Here is a 26897-nt window from a genome sequence, read left to right as displayed (position 1 = left end):
TAAAATATATGCTCATTAGTGATCACTTAGCTTGGCATAAAGAAAGATTTATATATGATCGTAACGTTATGGCTTGAAGAAAATTCAATATAATTTAAATAAAGAAACAAAGTCCGGAGCCAAAATGACACATTTTTACAGTCATTAGCCCAAAATAGGTTGCCCCTTTTTTTTTATACCACAATGGGTATTTCGTTGGATACCCACACAGCACTGTTCCGGTGCCGAACTTATCAGTTGCATTTAGCTACAAGTGTAGCGAAATGCAACAAATTTTTTATTTTTTTTTTACATTTCGTGAATATTAGAACGAAATAGGTTTTTTTTTTTTATATATATTTCGTGAATTTGAACGAAACTGATTTTTTTTTTTGTATTTCGTGAATTAATTCACGAAATATAACTGATTTTTTTTTTTGCATTTCGTGAATAAAAAAACGAAATATGGAATTTTTTTTTTTATTTCATCTAAAACGAAATTGGAAAATATATATGATTTTTTTTTTATTTCGTTCATCTAAAAACGAAATTGGAATATATATATATATATATATATATATATATATATATATATATATATATATATATATATATATATATATATTTTTTTTTTTTTATTATTATTATTTTTTTTTTTTTTTTTTGCATTTCGTTGGTAGATCAACGAAATAGGATAAAATATTTTTTTTATTTAGTTGATATACCAACGAAATAGGAAATTATAATTTTTTTTTTGCATTTCGTGTATTAGAAAACGAAATAGGATAATTTTTTTTTTTGTATTTTTGTATTTCGTTTATATAAAAAAATAGGAAAATAATTTTATTTTCATTTCGTTTCATTTATATAAAACCGAAATAGGAATACATACATATATATATATATATATATATATATATATATATATATGTATGTATGTATGTGTGTGTGTATTCCTATTTCGTTTTTATATAAATGAAATGAAAATAAAATTATTTTCCTATTTTTTTATATAAACGAAATACAAACAAAAAAACTTTTTATCCTATTTCATTTTCTAATACACAAAATGCAAAAAAAATAAATCATAATTTCCTATTTCGTTGGTATATCAACGAAATAAAAAAAAAAATATTTTATCCTATTTCGTTGATCTACCAACGAAATGCAAATATATATATATATATATATATATATATATATATATATATATATATATATATATATATATATATATATATATATATATTTATTTATTTTCCAATTTCGTTTTTAGATGAACGATTAAAAAAAAAATTCATATATATTTTCCAATTTCGTGTTTAGATGAAATAAAAAAAATTATATTTTTCATATTTCGTTTTTTTATTCACGAAATACAAAAAAAAAACAAAAAAAACCTATTTCGTTCATTAATTCACGAAATGCAAAAAAAAATCAGTTATATTTCGTGAATTAATTCACGAAATACAAAAAAAAAAAAAAAACGTATTTCGTTCTAATATTCACGAAATGCAATAAATAAATAAATATTGTTGCATTTCGCTACACTTGTAGCGAAATGCAAACCAACGAAATACCCATTGTGGTATAAAAAAAAAGACAGCTTATTTTGGGCTAATGGCTGCAAAAATATGTCATTTTGGCTCCGGACTCCAAAGAAACAAGAGGGCGACAGCCTCTTTATCCTCAATTAGGCTTGTGTGCTAACTTTCACATTCAAAAAGCATCAAATATTGACTCTCCCTTACTTTTAGTTAAGTTGTTAAAGATTCAATAGAGACTGAATTAGAATTTTGAGTTTATACTGAATTTCGCCGAACTCATAGCTAGAACTTTAGCTCTACCCTCTGTCTAATGGTCTCAACTCTCAACCACATGCGAGAAAAGGAAAAAAACACTATGTTTCTTAATTGAGTTCAACTCTTTCTAATAAGGTTAATAACAGTATTTTTAGTTCCTCAATTATTGATAAATTTTGATTTTAGCCCTTGTGATATTAGACGAAGTACATTTAACCTTTAGCTAATTGCAACGTGCAATTTTGATCATTTTGCTTGTGAATATGATTACTCATTATTCCACCACTTAATAACACATATGTTATATTAATCTTATATTGTTGTTTCGTATTTGCTAATAATATCCTCAAAATAGTACAAATATAATATATTTACTAGATCAAGCTAGGAATAAAAAATATACATTTCAATTAAATGGTAGTTACATATGGTTTGCCGTTTATCACAAGAACTGAAATAAAAATATATCCATAATTAAGGGACGAAGTACTACTATACTTTTAAATAATATTGTGGTTGGTATGGATGGCATCAAATGTTTTTTCAGAAATGTTTTTAAATTTTCTTTCGGCAAAAGCTATCTTCTAGAGTTTGATAATTGGGTTAAATTCAACCTAACTGTAATAATGTGAATTGAATGTGACCAATTCATATGAATTGAGATGAAGAAGATGAAGATTGAGAGAAGATTGTAGAGAGACAAATACTGATATTTTTTATTCATTCAACTGATTGTATACAATGTATAAGTATATATACATGGAAAAATTGGCAAGTGATGGTTACTCATTTTTCTTCTTCTTTCAACATGTGATTAATCCTCTTGGAATTATATTTTAACTAGTCTTAAGCGAACGTGCGTTACACGTGTAAATCGCGTGAATCAAAAAATAATTTATTTAAGAAAATACATTTCTCATTAAAATAAATACCATAATCTAAATGATGAAAGTTGTATCTCACATAATATCTCTTTATAATGACATTTTTAGCATGTGTTATGTTACCTTATATTGTTTTAGATTGCTTTGTTATGATTGAAACTTTTTGTTATAAAAATTGATATCACTTTTGAAAGTGTAACATATAATTGTCATGTATAAAAATGATGTAGCACATATAATGCAACATTGGATATGCTTTTATCACATTAAGAATTATTTCAAAGGAATTCCTTCATTTTTGGAGATGAAAATTGAATTTTGGGGATAAACATGCTTAGAGACATCAGTTTACTTGTGTTGGACGTGTCTTCTGTGACTCACAATAAAGAAGTGTATAAAATATAAAATAAAAACGAATTATTTGGAATAAAAATTGATGTTTGAGATAGATACAACATTCTTTTAAATGAAAAAGGAAAGATTTAATAATTAAAATGTTAGATGATTTAAAAATTTCAATATTAGAAAATTAATTAAATGAATATTTTATCTAGTGTGAAATCTATTTTCAAAAGATTAAAAAGTTTGTGCTTTAAAAGGACTCCTTCGATAGTTTTATTTTGTAAGTTACAACAGTTTTTTATTATTCCAAAATATATATTATTAATGTTATAACAAAAAAGGCCTCCCATGACAATTTCTAATTTTCAAAAAAATATATATATTTAGTGTTACAATTATAACAAAGAAAGGACACCTAAGGCAGTTTTTATCTCCAAGAAATATATGTTACTATTTATTAGTGTTATAATTATAACAAATATAGGATTTCTAGGGATATTTTTATTTTGCCAACATAACGGTAGTTTTTTGTTTTGCAAAACATATATATCATTAGTTTTATATATAATTACAGCTTTATCCAACTTAAAACACACTTACAAAAGGATTAAAAAGAATGACATTTGCTAAGGTGCTTCGTGATCCAGCTTTAGCAACATAGGTCTTTTGAAGGTAGTTCATTAAGTTGAGATAGGATAAATCGTGATCTCTAGAATGTGAAGGTGCAAGGTTATTTCGTTTACCAGATTCATAGTATGATTTTCTGGCTGGCGATGTGTCACATATATTCATAATGGAGTCGGGGGTACTAAAGCTCGGAAACTCATCCACACAATGCTTCGGCTTATCAAATTGTTAGCAAATTTTCAATAAAATAAAAGGAAAAAGGAAGAAGCATAAATTTGACTACCATTATTCGTAATTATCTTGAATTAAACCTTGAGTATTGTTCGGTTTATTCTCAATTATCTCCAACTACCGTTTATCGGATGCTTATGATGACTTTACGAAATGGAGTTGGCGATACTCATGCTCGGAAACTCATCTGCACAACGCTCCTGGGACGCAGTGTTAACAAATTTTCATTAAAATAAAAGGCAAAAGGAAGAAACATAACCTTGACTAACATTATCAATAATTACCTTGGATCAAACCTTGAGTATTGTTCGGTGTATTCTCAGTATTTATGGTAGGACATATGAATTTTTTTTAAAATTAGTCAACTTTAGAAAAAACAAGAAAATTCATGCAATTAAGATAATTAAATTACCTCAAGCAAGACTGATATTCTATGCATCATGCAACAATAGTTGATAGAATACTTGTAAATTAAACAATTCAATTTAAGACATTAGACCAAAGGTATTAAAATTGAATCAAGCACAGAACATTACATACTTACCCTCATTAACAAGAAAAGGTGATACATGCATGAGAGTTTTGAAGAAATTAACCAAAAATAAAATAAAATTGTGGAAGTGGGTTGAAGTCACGTATCTTAGCTTGATGGCTTGATGAAGAATGTAAATTAAACAATTCAATATAAGACAAGACCAAAGGTATTAAAATTGAATCAAGCACACAACATTACATTCTTACCCTCATTATTAAAAAAACGTGATACATGCATGAGAGTTTTGGAGAAATTAATCGGAAAAAAAAAATATTGTGGAAGTGGGTTGAAGTCACATACTTTAGCTTGATGGCTGAAGATTCAAGATAATTTGCCTTAGAGTGATTAATGTAAAAAATATCGAACTTGTCACAATTAATAATAGAATAATGATCGTAATCATCTCTTTGAATAATTGAAGCTTAACAATTTCAGTTCACCTATTAGTATAGAAAAAATTCTGCATCTATGAAACTCGATAAATACAAATCTTTCCAGAAAGATTAAAATATGAAAATAGAAAATAGATTTTGTAAGTAAGTTAAAGTCACATACCTTGACGGCTTGATAACGATTCAAGAGAATTTTCCTTGAGTAACTAATCTAAAAGGGTCAAACCTGTCATTAATAACAAATTAATTATCATAATCAATCTCTTTGAAACTTCAGCTATACAATTTCTTCTTAACTAATAGTATGGAAAAAGATCCTGTAATAACGAAACTGGACAATTAATATATCAAATCTTGGACTCTAAAACTTCAAATGTAATACTGTTACATTTTATTTAATCTTTTGGAGAATAGTCCTCCCCCAAAAAACAAAAAAACAAAAAAAAAAATCAATATCTATAGGAAAAGTTTTGGCCGGATTAAGGACTCTGACAAACTGAATCTACAGCGGGATAGCTTTCCTTCAACTAACTATCTTTTATATATATATGACTAGTCAATTTGTTCGCTCTTTGCGCGATCATTGAAGAAGATAGAGAATTTAAATATATGATGACCATGTAGTAAAACTGGTCTGAGATATTGGAGATAAAATTTACTGTATATGTATAACTCCACAACTCTCCATGATGCCAATTCTCAGATTTATTACATTCAAATTGTAAAAGTAAAAATATAATTATCGTTCAACATTGACATGGTAGCTTCTTCATCTTTTGTGCTGAAAAGCTAGGAAAAAGAAGACAATACATGAACTATTTGCATCTAGCTTGTGAAGTGGGCTACCCCTAGCAACTCTTTTAGTTGTTGCACTATAATAATGACCTTTGCTACAGCGATGAAACCAACCAATGAGAAGAAAACAATGATAATTCCTAACCTGCAAACAATGTTAAACCAGCCATGAATTATCATATATTTAGACTAATTGAGTTAGCAAACACATGACAACAACTTTAAATTTGTAAAACTAAACTTTTGATAACTTTAGTTTACTTTGATACACAAAGTTAGAATGAAAGGGACCCGGGACAGTGGAAAGGACATATACAGGACTCAATACTTGTAAATCCGAAAGGACGCAGGCAGGAGAAAAACAGAGTGATTAAGAATGGGGAATTCGATGGCATAGTGGTTAAGAATGGGGAAGAAACATACCTGGGAGGGGCAGCGTAAGGAATGGTGGAAGAAGAGCGGGTGAAGAGTTTTAAGTTATTTGGAGAATGACGCTCGGAAGAAGAAGCAGAAAAGGAAGAAGAGGGGGAGTTTGTGTGTGCGCGAAGCGACGTCAAGGTTTGCGGTTGTTTTTTTTTAAGGGGAGGAAAATTATTTTTGCCCCCTCAAAAATCTGGAAAAAAAAGATAAATAGTAATCCTGTGATTAAGGGCTCCCACATAAGCCGGTCTTTCGCTTGCTTTTATATATATACTAGATGGCCTATGTCCGTACTGCGCACGAGTCCAATACTTCGGATTATAGTGTATATATGTATATGTAGTTGTGTTTAAATATATATATACTATGTTTAAAATACGATTAATATAACATTGTAGTTTATGCTCCGTATCTAAAATTTTATTTTATTCGTGTTTGCTACGAAAATTTATTAATATTTTTTAAAAGAGAAGACTTGTTTAAAAGAAAATTATTTTCTTCTCTTTGAGATAAAATAATAGCAATATTTAAGCATCAGTTGATATTTTCAATTTTAATTCGATTAATTTAAAAGTGTAAAATACTTATTATTTTTTATCAAATTTTGATTTGGATAATTCTAATTCACATTATTAAATTAATTTTACATGTTTGAAACGAAACAAAGTAGAAATTAATTTTCTATTTAAACGAAGAAATGCTATTTTTAAAATTTTCGTAAATATTTTCGGTTTAACTCATTTTACTTGTCATGTTGTCTTTTGCATGGTTTTTTAAGGAAACGTGAATTAGAATTATAATTTTACTAATTTATATTATTCATTATTTTTCCTTCATTTGATATTAATCTCTTTTCACATTTATTAGAGTAAGAATAAAAATAAAAAAGTAATTAAATTGTATCTAATTTTTTAAATATATATATTTTAAGTATATTTATTTTAGTAAACATAATAACTAAATGACATGGCGGAATAGCAAATACAGCAATTAAATATTTTGAAGAAAAGTAATAATATGAGGTCCATGCTGTGCAATAATTTTATTTGCTCTCACTAATGGGTTAATATGCATGTGGCAATGAATCCACTATTATTGACTTGATGGGGATACTTTGGGAATTACATGAATATTGTTTGATTTTTTAGTATATGGGGTGCACGTTTTTTTTTTTTTTTTGACATTGCCTTTTTTTTTTTTAATATGGGTCCATTTTCTTTTTCATGAGTATTTTAAGTATGTTGCTATACAATAATTTCATTTGCTCCCACTAATGGGTTGATACGCATGTGGCAATGAGTCTATCATTATTGATTTAATTGTTTGATTTTCTAAGCATTTGTTTTTTAACATTGTTTGTTTTATTAATATGGGATTCACTTTTTTTTTTAATATTGCTTGATTCTGTTAATATGCGGTCCACTTTTTTTTCCCGTGAGTTTGGATGTGGTGAGTTCCACTTTTTTTTCTTTTTTTTTATTACTCGGTGTTATTTAGTATGGGGCCCATCCTTTTATTTAAGGGACAACGGACGATGAAGCATGAGTCTAAACCCATGATTTATATAGTTTTTTTTTTATTGCCTGGTGTTGTTTAGTATGAGACCCACCCTTTTGGACATTATTAGTTTGCACTATTTTTATGCATATAATATATATATATATATATATTATGTTCAAAACAAGATTGATATAACATTGTAATTTGTGCTCCGTATCTAAAAATTTATTATATTAGTATTTGCTAAAAATACAAAGTCTGCACTTTTTTTTTTGACACTATTTATTTTTTTAATATGGGATTCACTTTTTTTTTTTATATATATTGCTTGATTTTGTCAATATGGGAAACTATGTTCAAAACACGATTAATATAACATTGTAGTTTGTGCTCCGTATTTAAAACTTTATTATATTAGTGTTTGCTACGAATATGCATGGTGTTTAATATGTGGCCCACATTTTTTTTAACATTATTTGTTTTTTTAATATGCGATTCACTTTTTTTTAATATTGCTTAATTTTGTTAATATGGGATCCACTTTTTTTTTCGGTGAGTTTGGATGTGGTGGGTTCCAGGTTTTTTTTTTTTTAATAGTGGTTGATGTTTAATATAAGGCCCACAATTTTTTTTTAATTATGAGTTGTTTAATATGGGGCCCAAAATATTTTTTTTATGGGGGGCCCACAACGGATGACGAAAAATGAGCCCCAACCCGTGCTTCTTAATAGTCTTAATGATATGATTTGAATACTTACATGTAATAGGCTTTGTAACCGACTTGGAACCAATTGTTGATGTTGGAATATAACGATTGTGACATACAAGAATATATAAAAGGGCAAAGGAACCTTGATCAAGTAGGAACGAGTTTATATAAGGTAAATTAATTAATTCTAAAACCCTAAATTTTAGTTCTTATATGTAGTCAAATAAGGAAAGATTTAATAACTAAAATTTTAATTAACTTTAAAATAACAAATATAAAAAAATAGTAAAATTACAATTTTATCTATTGTGAAGTCTTTTAATGGAACAAAAAATTCAATTAATATTTTTAAGACCCTTTGTATTTTTAATATAATATAGATTAAAGCTTCACCCTATAAATAAATACTCACGTGTGGCTAGCTAGGAATTCTTCTTTTATGAGTCATTCAATAAAGCCTGTTGACAGACAATAAATTGAATTTGAATTGATTGATCATTGATTACGCATGCTATAGCAGCAGAGAATTTGCCACACATATTGTTGAATGGTTTGTTGTATAGGGAAAGTGGGTTATCAAAGTGGGTGATCTCACATCGGTGGTTAAAAGCCGTGATTGATCCTTTTAACTTCTTGTGTACTTCGCACTTTTGCTTCAGAATATTACCATACATTTGGTATAAATTAAATACTTGAATCTTGTTGTTTTATTTTAGGGAAAAGGGTCAAATTTACCTTTTAAGTATGGTTTATAGTTTAAATTTGCCCAATCCGTCAAAGTTTGGGATTAAATTTGCCCTCTCCGTTAAAGTTTGGGATCAAATCTGCCCTCTTCGTTAAAATTTGGGATTAAATTTGCCCTCCAAGTATGGCTTATAGATTAAATTTGCCCTCCGTCAAAGTTTGGGATCAAATTTGCCCTCTCTGTCGAAGTTTGGGATTAAATTTGCCCTCCCCGTTAGGATACTTAATAAATTTGCCCTTATATAGATGAAACTCTGACTTGGAGTCCACAATACAAAAAGTGAGGCACGTTGGATCCACATAGGCTCTACGTAGTCTCCCAATCCCAATTCTCTTAACCCAATTCTCTTTTGGGAAAAAAAGTGCCCCTGCAACATTTATTTTGTCATAGTGAAGGTTTCTTCATGAACTCTTCAGAGCATTTCTGAACAGAGGAAAACATTTTTTCTCAGAATACATTCCTAAACGTATACCGAAAGTAAGATCAGAAAAGTTATGATCCTGCAAAAGTGATAACAAGACAACAAAATAAATTTGTGCAGTTCAGCTTTGAAAATCCATTTTCAGTTCTCTTCAACGAAAATTCATTTTCAGCTCTCTTGAATAGTTTTTGAGAGCTTCTGACAGGGAGGCGACAACAATGAGTTAAGTTAGCTCCATCGAAGTTTACCTAAGATAGATGTCATGTTCAAGAAAGTTTTGCTGGTTAGATAAATTCTATGTTTCTGGAGAGAACAACGAATCCTTGGTCCTATTAAACATTTGTTGTTGCTGCTGCAAAAATTTTCTTGCATGCCTCCTATTTTATGCATTACGTGTGTACCTCGATGCGATTAAAACTCAGGCTTTTCACATTACTACATGTGCCTTAGTGTCAGCAATAGTCTAGACGAGTTAAGAGAATTGGGATTGAGAAACGGATTAAAAAGAGAATTGGGATTGAGAAACGGATTAAAAAGAGAATTGGGTTTGAGAGTCTACTTGGAGCCTATGTGGATCCGTCGTGGCTAATTTTTTTGTGTTGTGGAGTGCAAGTCAAACTTCCATCCATATAAGGGCAAATTTATCAAGTATCCTAATGGGGAGGGCAAATTTTATCCCAAACTTTGACGGATGACAAATTTAAACTATAAGTCATTCTTGGAGGGCAAGTTTGATCCCAAACTTTGACGGAGAGGGTAAATTTGATCCCAAACTTTAACGGAGGACAAATTTAAACTATAAACTATACTTCGAGGGTAAATTTGACCCTTTTCCCTTTATTTTATTTCTCACAAAAAATCAGTTTATTTGAATTTAAATTCAAAATAGAAGGATACATTTGTTTGTGAAATAACGTGATTTATCGGAAAAGGCTTGACTTTTTTCCCTATAAATTAATGTGAGCCCTACAAAGTAAGAAAAGTTTTGAATTTAAATTCAAAATAAAAGGACACATTTGTTTGTGAAATAACCTGACTTTTCGGAAAAGGCCAGACTTTTTTCCCTATAAATTAATGTGAGTTTCCTACAAAGTAAGAATCAGAAAAATTTGCAAGTATCATATTTATGACTTGTTGTATCCCGAAGAAAATTGTCAGTATTTTCCTTAAATCAGTATACCGATAATATCTTCTTCAAGGAACGCCTCAAGCCTTTTTTGTTTTTGTTTTCTTGTGATGGTTTTCTAACACACATGACAAAATGCAGCACAAGTTTTATCTGGCTTGATGTCAGATTAATATACTCAAAGAAAGAGTTTGCGTTTATCGGGACCATTGCTACATGCTTCCAGTCAAAAAACTACAATATCATGGATTTGATTAGTTTTAGGAATTAATCATGAAGCAATACAATTGTGTCTTTCTATTAACATATATTCCTTGTATATAGTAGTAGTAATCTAAAATAAATCTCTTCGCGAGCATGAAGTGCACTTTAACCTTTACAGAAACAGATATACATGTCAAAAATTTCGAGGATGTCACCAAATTTATTAATGCGATACTATGAAACCTCGTTATATTTTTGTCTAGTCTTTATATCACAATTGTTGAGCCGCCAGATTTTCACAGCAAAGAAAAGGGAATTAAATAATTTGACGACGTTATTTTGGACATGTGTGAAGTCAACATTAGATTAGTACCTGAAAAGTAAATTCTCTCAACAAGGTAGTAGCTAGTTATTTATAATTATATCACCTTATAATAGTTCTGTTAATTTCATGAAATTTGATCTTTTCAACAAGACCATTTTCTCCCTCTATACCCACATTGTCATGGGGAAAAGAAAGTAAAATGAACATATTAGAGTTTTGCATCTCCTATTAATTATCTGAAACTATTAATCTATTAAGGGAAAAAATGATCATTTTGGTCCGTTTTGAAGTCAAGCGGCAAGAGATCAAAAGTGATTAGTATATATAGCACTAATATATACGAATCGCCTCAATGTTACACTTTGATAGTTACAAACTAGCTACATCAATTACCTCTATTCACTCCACTAACTCGAGATAAAATCTTATCTGTCTGAGCCAATAAGCTATGGGAAAGGAGACTATTCCCTCCTACCTTATCCTAACCAGGTAAAAACTTATCTGTATTCGGTGTATAGTGAAAGAATTATTTTTCGTACTTTCCTTTCATTCCTTGAATTGGTTAATATACAAAATATCCTAACCTAAAATAGGATATTACAAAATATACAAAATATTCTAACCTAAAATAGCAGATTACAAAATATTCTCTCTAATATTTACATATCTATCACACCCCGCAGTCGAAACGGGAGGTTTACGAACGCTTAGACTGTCTCGAAAATCTTCAAAAAGGACTTGAGGATGACCTATAGTGAAAATATCTGCAATCTGATATCGGGACGGGACATGAAGAACACGAACCTGTCCCAGCGCAACCTTCTTACGCACAAAATGAATGTCCATCTCAATATGTTTGGTGCGTTGATGTTGCACCAGATTTCCGGACAAATATATGACACTCACATTGTCACAATATACCAACGTAGCCTTGCGAACCGGACAATGTAGTTCCAATAAAAGATTGTGAATCCAGCAAGACTCAGAAACAACATTAGCAACACCTCTATACTCCGCTTCAGCGCTAGACCGAGAAAGAGTAGGTTGTCGCTTCGACGACCAAGAAATCAAGTTGTCTCCCAAAAATACACAATACCCCGACGTAGAACGACGAGTGTCCGGACATCCACCCCAATCTGCATCGGTGTATGAGACAAGGTCGGTGACTGAGAAGGGGTAGAAATGCAATCCATGGTCAAGAGCAAGTGATAGCAGTAATTTGATGGCTCTTTTTTCTTCTTTTTTTATTGGATGGCGTTACATTTTCGACACGTGGTACAATAAACATTAGTACTTGAAGAGTAGATTCCCTCGACAATGTGTCTTGTTAAGTACAAAGGCAATGATTTTGTATCCCCTTTCCCTCCCTACAAAAGATTTTTATTTAATGGTATCACACATCGTATTGGAGCGGGATAGATGAAATGAAAGCTCGCATCGGGAGTGTTGTGCGATAAGAAGGTGCCACCTATTCTAAAGGGAAAGTTCTACAAAGCGGTGGTTAGACCGGTTATGTTGTATGGGACGAAATGCTGGCCAGTTAAGAAAGCGCATGTCCCGAAGATAAAGGTAGCTGAGATGCGGATGCTAAGATGGATGTGCGGGCATACCAGGAGAGATAGGATTCGGAATGAAGTGATTCAGGATAAGATCGGTGTGGCCCCTGTGGTGGATAAGATGCGGGAAGGGAGGTTGAGGTGGTTCGGCCATGTGCAGTGGAGATGCGCTGATGCGCCAGTGAGGAGGTGTGAGAGGATGACAGTGGTGGGCCTGAAGAGAGGGAGGGGTAGGCCAAAGAAGGCCTGGGGAGAGGTGATTTGGCAGGACATGGTGTTACTCCAGCTTACCGAGGACATGACTGGTGATAGGAGGGAGTGGAGGTCGAGTAACAGGGTAAAGGGCTAGTGGGGGGCCGCGAGGTTTCCTTTCTCGTATTAGGAGTATTTTATCCTGCTTCTATGTGTTGGTCTTGCCAATCTTTGCTGTTTTATCATGACTTCATTGCTTTTGCTATTTCTCATTTTCGCATTGTTTTGATTTGCTTGTCCGTAGCTGACTATTTTCCCTTGTTTTCCTTGTTTTCTTTTGAGCCGAGGATCTTTCGGAAACAACCTCCCTACCTTCTAAGGTGGGGTAAGGTCTGCGTACAGTTTACCCTTCGCAGACCCCACATTGTGAGATTCAACTGGGTATGTTGTTGTTGTTGGTATCATTTTCGTCGACATGTGGTACATTATATTAATAACCTGATAAAATGATCTCTCTAATAAGGGAAAAATTGAAGAGTGATTAATAATAATAAATTGTCTCCTATGAATTAAATAAGTGACCTGCCTTCTTCCTTATGTCAATTAAAAGAATCACAACATATTAATGGAACTAGGAGCATGACACAAATAGGAATATTAGGCATCAATTCAAGGGGCATACAAAATCTTGATTGAAAGTTCAAGAGATTCTACCTAATTAGTATACTTTTCAGTTTAATGCTATATATACTTCGATAGTGACAAACTAGTTATGTTCACTACTCATATTCGATGTATTAACCCGAGCTTATTCAAAATTTTACCACCTGATCCATCTGACTGATACACTTTAACAGCTAGAGACTAGTTACATTCATTACTCACATTCACTTTCTTAACCAGAGGGTATACAAAACTTTACCGCCCGAATCACTTTAATGTCACACTACAACAACAATAAGTTAGCTACATTCACTGTATTAACACCAGTTATCCAATGCCTTACCAACCGAATCACCTTAATGCTACACTTTAACTACCACAAACCAACCAGATTTACTACTTATATGCACTTATTAACTAGATACAAAGTTTTACCACCCCCAGCTACCTCAATGCTACACTTTAACAGCTACAAACCAGCTAAATTTTACTATCTACATTCACTTTATTAACTAGATACAAAGCTTTACCACCCCAACTACCTCAATGCTAAACTTTAACAGCTACAAACTAGATATACCCACTACCAACATTCACTTTATTAACTAGATACAAAGCTTTACCACCCCCAAAACCTCAATGCTAAACTTTGACAGCTGCAAACTAGTTATATCCACTACCAACATTCATTCCAATCATCTCAATGCTACACATTAACAGCTACAAACTAACTACTTACATCCAATATCTGCATTCACTATATACTAATCAGAGCATGTACAAAACTTTACCACCCAAATTACCTTAGTGTGGCACTTTAACAGCTACAAACTAGCTACATTCACTTTATTAGCTAGAGCGTACACAAAGCTTTACCACCCGAATCACCTTAATGTGACACTTTAACAGCTACAAATTAGCTACATCCATTATATACCTACATTCACTCATATACAAGATTTTACCCGAGGGCGAATCTAACCTATTAAGTGGGGGTTCAATTGAACCCCTAATTTTTGACACGGAACATAAATTATGTGTAAGTAATTATTAAAATTGTAATATATAGTAGATATGAAACCCATAATTTTTAAAATATAAAGTTTTCAATACTAAAAATCTTAAGATTTAACTCACATGATTTAAATCCTGGATCCCTATTCCTACCATAGGAATATCTTTCTTTTTTCTTTCATATCTATAATTTAGGATATAAAAGCAGATGATCTCGTATATGAAGAAAGAAATTATTGACGTTAGTAGACTAATCTATTCATTAATTGGACATTTTTTTCCTGTGACCGTCTTTTCTACCAAAAAGCTAACCCAACAAAATTCAATTTTTTTGTAGGCTAGACCTTCGAAATTCTTTTAGGGTTCATACATGCATTGATCCGGACAATCACCTTAATGTCACACTTCGACAGCTGCAAACAAGCTATATCCACATACCTACATTCACCTTATCTAACCCAAATTTATCGAGCCTTACCATTCACTCATCTCAATGTCACACTTTAACAGCTACAAACAAGCTGCGACAATAATAACTAGATATGGAAATATATCCTCATGTCACCTTTACGGCGGTCAATTTCACTGGTGTTTTCCTTGTGAAGCTTGTAGCATTGATGTCACCTGTGACATATTCTTTGAGCAAGTACATTTATTATGTGATCACTAACCAACCCTGTCCTACATAGAGAACTTTTAGCCTACTATTAGTGCCATGTGACTCATCCTATTGCAATATAAGCAAATTATATTTCTTCATCAAATAAAGTCACCATTCTCCACTCGAGTTTAAGTTTTTTATACCTTCATGTCACATTAATTTATTGTAGCATGGAAGCTATCTTTTAGGGCATGTTTGGAAATAAAGCCACTTAATTGAAATTGGATATAATTGGATGTAATTACACAATCTGATCTGTTCGTTTGATCAAGTAATTACTTGATTAGGTGGCAATTAGGTGTAATTGAGAGGGTGTAATTACACTCTCCAATTCTCAAGGGGGGTTGGAGGGGACTGAAAATTGGGTGTGATTACACCTTGTAATTACATGATTACTTTTTAATTTCTTTCTTTTTTGGTTTTATTTTAATTTCTTTTCTTTTTTAATTTATTTTTATTTCTATTATTTTTACTTTTAAATTATTTGTATTTTAAAAATATGTTTTTCTTTTTATATTATTTAACTTTCACTTTCTTTTTTTCTCATTCCAACCTTAACTTCTTGTGATTCCATGTAATGTTTGTATTTTTTTATTTTATTTTATTCATTTAGCATAACTGTGTTATTATTCTAATTTTAAAACTACACCTCTTAGTATTAGAAAGAAGGCAAACTTATAAATATAACTACCTTATATGAGGCTCTTACTATACGTGTCTTAAATACAAAGAGAAGATGCTAGGAAAAATATGTAAGAAAAGTAATGTTATTGGCTGGGTTCAAACCTGGGTGGAAGGGGCATAGCCATGCCCAATAACCACTTCATCCACTCCAACTTGATGATACATATGACGAAATACAGTTAAATACACTCAAAATATAAGGAAAAGAAGCTAGGAAAAATATATAATAAAAATAATGTTGTTGGTTGGGTTCGAACCTGGGTTAAACCACTCCAACTTGATGTATTTTGATATAGCTACAAATGGTAATTTACAAAATCATTATAGCTACTAAATATAAATAAATTAAAAGATAGTTATTATCAATAATTACTTCTTAGAAGAAGCTACATCAAGTAAAAATTCCTAGAAAGAATAAGTCATTAACAAACTTAACATATAATGAGTGATGTTATTAAAATAGAATTTCATTTTGAATGATGTTATAGACTTATATATTTCCTTTCTTTTAAATTATATTTACTTAAGTTATGTTGGAACTTACTTATGTAGTGTTGGATTTTTGACATAAGAGTATTGTGTTAAACGGTTTTTTTTTTTTTTTTTGGATTTTGAATTTAGGTTATATTTTGGATTTTAATTTATTTGCTTTAGTACTATTGACTTGTTATTTCACATTGCATGTTGTTTATTTTTCACTTACAGTTGATAGATTTTATTTTTGTCAAACATTTGAATAATGTTATGGCATTATATTTATAAATATTAAATTTTTTTGTCAACCATCAAATCCATGATGTTCTCACAAAAAAGTCTGCTTTTAATTTTTATAATTAATTAAAATTAAATATATATATATATATATATATATATATATATATATATATATATATATATATATCAATTAATTCTTACAATATTAGTTACAAATACATGATTTTTAATTAATATATTTTCAAGAAATAATGAGTTGTTAAATACGTAACTTAATATCATTTACAAAGGCACATATTTTTCAAATATTACTTTTAAATTTTGATAATTAAATTTTATTCTTAATTAAACTAACTGTGTAATTACACTTGTGCAACCAAACAGTACGCTTGTAATTACACTGTAATTATGTGATGACAAACAAATAGGTCGTTGTAATTACAATACTGTATAATTACTAGGCTGTGTAATTACTACCATAGTAATTACACCAACTCCAATTACCAGGTGGCTTTCCAAACAGACCCTTAGGTAATCTGATGTAAAAAAAGTTATGAAGATGGCGGGGGCAAAACTAGGGACGCAAGGGGTTCATCCCAACTCCCTTCGCTGAAAATTACATTATATATAATGTTAAAATTATTTTTTATATATATATTGTAAATGTTAAACCCTTAACATTGTTTTATTTTATTTCTTTATATTTTGATAGTAAAAGTTTGTCTTGCCACTCACTCACGGTATATATGACTTAAATTTATCCACAAATGTTGTCACCCTCTCTATATAAATAGGGGAGGAGTTGGGAGAAAGGGGGTACCAAAATATTTTCTCATACAAATGCAAAGCACGTCGTAGTTTAAACTAAAGATTCATAGAGAAGTTAGTTCTTCAATGGCTTCCAATCTCCATTTTTGCAACAATAACCAAAAGAGTCAAAAAGTTGTAGTAGTAATGGTCCCTTTTCCAGCACAAGGCCATCTTAATCAACTTCTTCAACTCTCTTGCCTCATAGCATCTTACAACATACAAGTCCATTATGTAAGCACAAAAACACATAATCTTCAAGCAAAACTTAGAGTTCATTGCTTTGACTCTATTTCCAAAATTCATTTCCATGAATTTTCTACTCCAAATTTCATCTCTCCCTCTCCAAATCCAAATTCTCAAATTAAATTCCCATCCCATCTTCAGCCTTCATTTGAAGCATCCTCTCATCTAAGAAAGCCTGTGAAAAAACTTCTTCAAACTCTTTCGTCCAAAAATCGGAGAGTCATTATAATAAATGACTCTTTAATGGGATCAGTGGTTCAAGATTTTGTGTCATTACCAAATGCAGAGGCTTACACTTTCCACAGTGTGTCAGCTTTTACTCTTTTCTTGTTCATATGGGAGAAAAAAAACAGGCCTTTTCCGATCGACGCAGAAATGTTGAATGAACTTCCTACCCTCGAGGGTTGTTTTAGTCCTGAATTCGAGAGATTTATGAAAATAGAATATGACTCTATGAAGTTTAACTCGGGCAAGATTTATAACACATGCAGAGTCATAGAAAGTCCTTTTCTTGACTTGCTGTCAAAAGAACTGATCGATAACAACAAGAAACAATGGGCTCTTGGCCCGTTTAACCCTTTGACATTTCCCAAAAAAGGGACCAATACCAGAAGCCACAATTGCTTACTTTGGCTCGATAAACAAGAACCAAAGTCGGTGCTATACGTGTCCTTTGGTACCACAACTTCGTTTTCTGACGAACAATTCGAGGAAATGGCGATTGGTTTAGAACAGAGCCAGCAAAAGTTTGTTTGGGTGTTGAGAGACGCCGATAAAGGGAATGTTTTCACCAAAGATTCAAGAAAGTTCAAATTGCCAAAAGGGTTCGAGGAGAGAGTTAAAGAAAGGGGAATTTTGGTAAGAGATTGGGCACCGCAATTGGAAATATTGGGACACGTGTCAACAGGTGGATTCTTGAGTCACTGTGGATGGAATTCGTGCATAGAGAGTATATCAATGGGAGTGCCAATAGCTGCATGGCCAATGCATTCTGATCAACCAAGAAACACAGTGCTAATAACAAAGATTCTTAAAATTGGTCTTCTTGTTAGAGATTGGGCTCATAGAAATGAATTGGTAAAATCAAATATAGTGAAGAAATGTGTGGAGAAGTTAATGGCATCAAAAGAAGGAGATGAGATGAGGGACGGAGCAAAAAATTTAAGTGTAGCCATTAGAAAGTCAGTGGGAGAGGGTGGAGTTAAACGCATGGAATTGGATTCATTCATTTCTCATATTACAAGATACTAGATTTTGATCAAGATCAAGAATTTTCATGAATCTACAAGTAATATTGTATCAAAATTCCATTAGGATTCTACTTATATATGTTGAGAGTGTACAAAAATTTTAAGCTATCAATATAATTTACAACATGTTATTATAATTGTTGCTTGTTTTATTTTTCAGATAGCTAATTTCATTTATTATGAACATTTATGTATGGTTATCTTTCTTTTGTTTTTGTATGTCATCCTAGTATAGGGGTATGCTAATCTTCTTTTGTACCGCTCCATTTTATGGAATGTGTGAAAATAACTTAATAATATAAAATTAATTTATTTTTTATGTATAATATTAAACCGTCATTGACTTCTTTGATTATTTACTTTTTTATATTCTTGAACTAGGAGAAAGTTCTGTCACCTCAGTATCATTCGTAGAAGTTAGATTAAATCCGTTAACTGTAAAAGGGGGACGTAAAAGACAGCTCCCACAGACAAGGATTCCATAGATGATCGAAGAAAAACAGTTCTACACTTCAAATGTCGACAAGTAAAAGGTCGACCAGTAAGCTGAAAATGAACAGCTGAAAAGATGACAAAAAAGAAAATCAATATGCGTAGGAAGCAGAAAGAAACAGCTTGTGGTGTTTGAATAATGGTGTACACTGTACAGTCTATTTATCAGCTTAAAAAAGTGTTTAAAGCGCTTTGTCCCTATCTTCTACGCCCATTGATAATTACTGATACCAGTTTTTTGGTTGTGGAAGAAAAATTCAGGCCTTATCAGTACAAACATCAATGTGGTGAAACGTGGCAAATATTATATTTCGACTCTCCATCTCATATCATTGATCTATTCTAATATATAACTAGATTTATTGAAAAGGATAATGACCTTACTTTTTTTTAATTGTTGCAGCTGAAGATTTTGAATTTGAGACGTTCAACACATAAATATTCTCTTAAGACACAAGTATTTGCTTTGGCACAAAAAAACAAGAACCAAACTCGGTGCTATATGTGTCATTTGGCACCACAGCTTCGTTTGGGTATTGAGAGAAACCGATAAAGGAAATGTTTTTACCAAATATTCAAGAAAGATCGAATTGCCAAAAGGTTTGGAAGAGAGAGTTAAAGAAAAATGGAATTTGGCAAGAGATTGGGCCCCACAATTGGAGATTTTGTCACATTGTTCGACTGGCGGATTCTTGAGTTATTGTAGATGGAATTCGTGCATAGTGTATATCTATGTGAGTGCCAATTGTTGCATGGCCAATGCATTCTGATCAACCAAGAAACACTGTACTGATTACCAAGATTCTTAAAATTGGCCTTGTTGTTAGAGATTAGGTTCATAGAAATGAATTGGTAAAATCAAACATGGTGAAGAAATGTGTGGAAAAATTGATGGCATCAAAAGAAGGAGATGAGACGAGGAACCGAGCAAAAATTTGAGTGTTGCAATTAGAAAGTCAAGTGGGGAGGGTGGAGTCAAACGCATGGAGTAGGATTCATTCATTTCTCCTACAACAAGATACTAGGTTTTGATCAAGATGAAGAATATTCGTGCATCTGCAATTAATATTGTGTCCAAATTGCATAAGGATTCTCCTTTTATATATGTATATATATTGAGAGTGGGAAAAAAAATACGCTATCAGTATAACTTACAACATATTATATATGTTGCTCGCTCTATTTTCCAGATAAGCAAGTTCATAATATTATGAACAGTTATGTAAGTTATTTTCTCATTAAGTTAATGCAACAACACTAACTAGATTTACAATTAAATATATATAGCTATTGCATTTACGTTCACGTAACCAACCCTCTAGCTCGCATCTAAGCATGATAATCCTCGTTTGTACTGTTAAGCTTATATTGAATATGTAAGGAATTATTTCTTTTTGCGGCGTTCATGGTGTATTCGACATCCCGGCCGGTTCGGATTTGTGTTCGAAAGTTTCAACTTGAGGAGTAAAATGCTCCCTAGTCCCTACAAAAGACAACTTGATATTTAAAATTTGAATTCGAAATTTTTAGTTGAACATAAAAAACATTTATTGTTCCACCACAATCTTTAATAATTATTTTTCACATAACTTTGATGATGTAAACGTGTACAAGAGCCCGTTTGGATTGGCTTATAAGTTGCTGAAAATAGATTATAAGCTGTTTTCAGTTTTTTTGAGTGTTTGGCTGGCCAACTTAAAGTCATTTTGTGCTTAAAATAAATCTAAAAAAATAATTGGACCTATTTAGCTTAACTTATCTAAAGCAACTTATAAGCTGATTTTTTTAAGCCCATCCAAACAGGCTCCAAGTTAGATTCAATCCGTTAATATGTTGATAATGCAGAAAAGGAGACGTAAAAGACAGGTCCAACGGACCAGGATTCCATAGATGATCGAAGAAAAACAGTTCTACACTTTAAATATAGACAAGTCAGCTGAAAATGAACAGTTGAAAAGATGGAAGAAAAAAAAATTAATATACCAAAAGAAGCAACTTGTTGTGTCTACTATACAGTCTATTGATCAGCTTAAAAAAGTGTTTGAATTGCTTTGTCTTTGTCCCTTATCTCAACTCCCATTGATCATTACTGATACCGGTTATTTTTTTGTGGAAGAAAATTTAAGGCCTTATCACTTATCAGTAAAAAGATCAATATGATGAAACGTGGCAATATTATATTATGACCGTCTCATATCATAGATCTGTTCTAAGTACCAATGTTTAAATAAATCAATGTTCTAAGTACCAATGTTTAAATAAATCAATGTTCTAAGTACCAAGATACTCGTGCTTGAATGGCAGCTCAGGCCTGGTTCACGAGGTTCTATTGCAGGGCCCCTATGTCATTATGTCAATATTCAATCATTTAGGACCTATTTTTGTTGAGAGCACTTTATGAAAACCGATAAACTACACATATTTCTGGATAGATGAAGGGACAAAGGGCCCGTAGCATCCCGTTCGTTCACTTGCGTTTCATCATTTTATTGTGTTATTTCTATTTATAGGCCCCCAAGCCTTACTTAGAAAGTTTGCTCCCTTTTGTTTTGTAATTACAGATGCATACTCTTTTGGTGTGCTTTTTCTTGGTTTATTTGCGAGCTGAAAATCGATAGTGTGCTCTTTCCCCAGAGAAAGAATAACAATACAGACTCATTTTGATTTCATTATTTTGTTAAGTATTGTAATTTGCAGTATACTATTAAAACTCAATTTCTTATAACTAAACCGTTTTGAAGTCTCACAAAGATAAAATTGCAGTGCGTGATGTTGTGAATTAATTGCATATCGCATATTTGAATCTAGCTGTTGGAAATCTTACGGAAAATACTGGATTACGAACACTGTAGAGAATTCTTTAAAGCTTAATGCATGTTAATTAAGACAATGTCCTTAAGTATATTTCACCCAGTATGAGTGTATCCCTATGATTCAATAAGCTCTTCTAGTAGTAGTCAGAATTTAACAATGATTTAAGTCGCAATCCGATGAAACCAAAAAAGGGCCCAATATCAGAAGACACAAGTATTTGCTTTGGCTCGAAAAACAAGAACCAAACGCGGTGCTATACGTGTCATTTGGCACCACAGCTTCGTTTTCTGACGAACAGATCAAGGAAATGGCGATTGGTTAAGAACAGAGCCAGCAATAGTTTGTTTGGGTATTGAAAGACGCCGATAAAGGAAATGTTTGAGTCATTGTGGATGGGATTCGTGCGTAGAAAAGTTTTACTATGTGCCAGCACCTTTTTTGTGAGAAAAAAAATGGACCCACATCTTATACTAATGGGTCCACAACTTTAGGTTAATTTTTTTGTCTCATAAAATGGTGCCTCACACAATCAATGTCAATTGTGTGAGGCACATATTAAAAAATTTCTAGAGACTATATCTATAGGAGCTAGTGCCAATTGTCGCATGGCCAATGCATTCTAATCAACCAAGAAAACTAATTACCAAGATTCTTAAAATTGGTCTTGTAAAATGTAATATGGTGGAGAAATCTGTGGAAAAATTGATGGCATCAAAAGAAGGAGATGAGACGAGGAACAGAGCAAAAAATTTCAGTGCTGCAATTAGAAAGCCGGGGGGGAGGGTGGAGTCAAAAGCATGGAGTAGAATTCATTCATTTCTCATACAACAAGATACTAGGTTTTGATCAGGATCAATGATATTCGTGCATCTGCAATCAATATTGTGTCCAAATTGCATAAGGATTCACCTTTTATATATGTATATATATTGAGAGTGGGAAAAAAATTACGCTATCAGTATAACTTATAACATGTTATATATGTTGCTCACTCTATTTTCCAGATAAGTAAGATCATAATATTATGAACAGTTATGTAATTTATTTTCTCATTGATTTATATGTGTCATCCTGGTACGAGGACATGCAAGATTTACAATTTTAAGTTTATGCATATTTATATGGATCTTAAGTTAATGCAACAACACTAACTAGATCTACAATTAAATATATATAGCTATTGCATTTACGTTCACGACCAATCCACTAGCTCGCATCTAAGCATGATAATCCTCTTTTGTACTGTTAAGCTTATATTGAATGTGTAAGGAATTCTTTCTTTTGGGGTGTTCATGGGGTATTCGACATCCCGACCAGTTCGGATTTGTGTTGAAAAGTTTCAATTTGAGGAGTAAAATGCTCCTACAAAAGACAACTTGATATTTAGAATTTGAATCCGAAATTTTTAATTGAACATAAACAAATACGTTCTACCACAATCTTTCATAATTATCTTTCGCATAACTTTGACGATGTAAACGTGTACAAGTTAGATTCAATCCGTTAATATGTTGATAATGCCAAAAAGGAGACGTAAAAGACATGTCCAACAGACAAGGATTCCATAGATGATTGAAGAAAAACAGCTCTACACTCTTTATATGTCGGCAAGTTAGCCGAAAATGAACAGTTGAAAAGATGGAAGAAAAAAAAAAAGGCTTAATACCTAGATGGACCCTTAAATTTGACATGTTTTGTAAGATAGGCATATAAACTTATATGGTGACCAGATAGACACTTAAACTTACTCAAAGTGTATTTTTCAAGTTTTTCAGTTGTTTTGAAAACAAAAACTATATTTTTCAAACACTCACAATTTTCATGGCCAAACAAGCCCTAAATATATCATAAAATATTTTTTTTTTAAATGCAAAAATAAGGCAAACGCATATACATGAGACTATAAATGTGCACTTAAACCAATAAATACTCGCTAATCGCAATTTTGCAGCTTTCAATTAACTCGGTTTTTTTTTTTACACTTGAATAATTAAAAAATAATAACTTTAACCAATAAAAATCCTTAAAAAAAAGAAATTTCAAATTAAGAAATTTCTAAGTTCAGTATTTCAAGTGTAAAAGAAATTTCAAATTAAGAAAACTGTAAAGCCGAGAAGAAAATCCTTAAAAAAAAGAAATTTCTTAATTTGAAATTTCTTTTTTTAAGGATTTTTATTGGTTAAAGTTATTGTTTTTTAATTATTCAAGTGTAAAAAAAAAAACGAGTTAATTGAAAGCTGCAAAATTGCGATTAGCGAGTATTTATTGGTTTAAGTGCACATTTATAATCTCATGTATATGCGTTTGTCTTATTTTTGCATTTTAAAAAAAATATTTTGTGATATATTTAGGGCTTGTTTGGCCATGAAAATTATGAGTGTTTGAAAAATATAGTTTTTGTTTTCAAAACAAACTAAAAAACTTGAAAAATACACTTTGAGTAAGTTTAAGTGTCTATCTGGTTACCTTATAAGTTTATATGTCTATCTTACGAAACATGTCAAGTTTAAGGGTCCATCTAGGTATTAAGCCAAAAAAGAATTTGATATACCAAAAGAAGCAACATGTTGTGTCTGGATAAATAATGGTGTACACTGTACAGTCTATTTATCAGCTTAAAAAAATGTTTGAAGTGCTTTGTCCCTTATCTCAACTCCCATTGATCGTTACTGATACCGGTTCTTTTTTTTTTTTTTTTTTCTGTGGAAGAAAATTTAAGACCTTATCAGTACAAACATCAATATTATGAAACGTGGCAATATTATATTATGATACTCATCTCATATCATAGATCTATTCTAGTTCTAGTAATAAATAGATTAATCCAAAAGGATAATGATCCTAATTTTTAATCATTTATTATTTCAGCAAATTAAAGATATTCGTGCTTGGATGGCAGCTCACGCCTGGTTCACATGGTTCTATGGCAGGGCCCGTATGTCATTATTTCCATATTCAATCATTTAGGACCGATTTTTGTTGAGAGATGAGAGCATTTTATGAAAACCGATAAACTACACTTATGTCTAGATAGATGAAGGGACAAAGGGCACGTTCATTCTTTTACGTCTCATCATTTTATTATGTTATTTCTATTTATAGGCTTCAACCCCTTTTGTTGATGTAGTCCCAGAAGCATACTCTTTTGGTGTGCTTTTTCTTCGTTTATTTGCGAGTTGAAAATCGAAAGCGTGCTCTTTCCCCAAAAGTAATAAGAATAACAAAATAATGAAATGATATTGCAGTATACTGTTAAAACGGTCGAAGGGTCAAATTGCGAAGGAACAAATTTATCCTCTCAGTATGATTTATGGTTTAAATTTGTCCTCCGTCAAAGTTTGAGATCAAATTTACTCTCTCAGTTAGGATACTTGATATATTTTCCCGGATGTAAGTCCACATCACAAAAATAAAAAAATAGTCATGCTGAACCCACATCATATCCACGTAGGCAACTCATACCCAACCCAATAAACCCATAACCCGTATTCCCATTGCTATTGGACCAATGCAAAAGCAGAGTAGGTATAATTCGACAGATTGACTTGAGTGAGTGCTTTAGCGTTGATCGTAAGATGATATGGTAGGACAAGAGGCACTAAATAAAGCACAATTATATCTCAACCAGTTCACCTTTGGGGCAGTAGAAAAATGAAAAAATAGTTTGACCCCCGAGATAGGTTAGGTCCCGCTAAAACAAGTCTCCCTCCAAAGTTTTTTATTAAAAAGGTCTATCCATGATCTGACACAAAATATCTAATAAAAAAGAAGTTGAAAAATAATAATCCTACAAGATTCTTTTGTGTTAGTGTTTCTGTTCCACGGTTCTATGTTTGTTACTTCTTTCGCATCATTCATTCGAAAGATCAACTAAATGAAGTATATCAGCAACTATTGGCACAGAGTAAATAATTATGAAATGTCTAGTCTAAATTCAATTAATTAAATTGTCAACTTGACACAAAATTAAGTATTCTTGTACATATGCAGTAAGTTCTTGGTTGTGAACAATGACATCCCGGTTACCAAATCACTAAGATCAATATGCACAAAATCCACTCACAATGCATGAATTAGGTTGCTTGCCCTCTGCACAAAATCCACTTGCCATGCATGAATTAGGTTGCTTACTCTTTTATTGGGTTGGGTATAAGTTGCCTATGCGGACTTGATGTGGATCCAACATGACTTCTTCTTTTTTCGTGATGTGGACTTCCAGCCATAAAAAAACAAATATATCAAGTATCCTAACGGGAAGGGCAAATTTGACCCCAAACTTTAACGGATGATAAATTTAAACTATAAACCATACTTGGAAGGTAAAATTGATACTTTACCCCTTTAAAACTCAATTTATTTATAACTAAACCATTTTGAAGTCTCACAACGGTAAATCGCAGTGCGTGATATTGTGAATTAGACGCATATCACAGATTTGAACCCTACCACAGGCAAATTGCCACACGCAAAAGCATGGTATTTAAATGGGGAAAAAACTATTAGAAGCCACTGAGTTTTGAAGAGTTTTGGGTTAAAATTGTCCTTATCTATGGGAGTAGGTTCATTTTGGTCCCTCAAATATTACTCTGAGCATATTTGATCCCTTATCTATGGAAGTAGGTATATTTTGGTTCCTCAAATATAACGCTAAAGTATATTTAATTCCTTAACTATGCTAAATTGGAGCACTTTTGGTTCCCCTAATAGAACTCGTTTAAAAAGTAACGGTGAGGAACCAAAATACTCTTTATCCAAGTAACCAAGTAT

At 31.7% G+C, this 26897-nt stretch overlaps 1 protein-coding gene across 1 annotated transcript; it reads left to right on the top strand.

Moving 5' to 3' along the window:
• The first annotated feature begins 17332 nt into the window (after positions 1–17332).
• Positions 17333–19050, top strand: LOC132607413 (zeatin O-glucosyltransferase-like). The gene has a single exon (XM_060321370.1). It carries the CDS (start codon positions 17416–17418, stop codon positions 18823–18825), a length of 1410 nt encoding a protein of 469 aa, XP_060177353.1. The 5' UTR covers positions 17333–17415; the 3' UTR covers positions 18826–19050.
• The last annotated feature ends 7847 nt before the right edge of the window (positions 19051–26897 follow it).

The sequence above is a fragment of the Lycium barbarum genome, chromosome 8 (genome assembly GCF_019175385.1).
Source record: "Lycium barbarum isolate Lr01 chromosome 8, ASM1917538v2, whole genome shotgun sequence".
In the NCBI taxonomy this organism is placed as follows: domain Eukaryota; kingdom Viridiplantae; phylum Streptophyta; class Magnoliopsida; order Solanales; family Solanaceae; genus Lycium; species Lycium barbarum.
The sequence above is the reverse complement of the archived record's forward strand: the minus strand, read 5'-3'. Positions and strand labels throughout refer to the sequence as shown.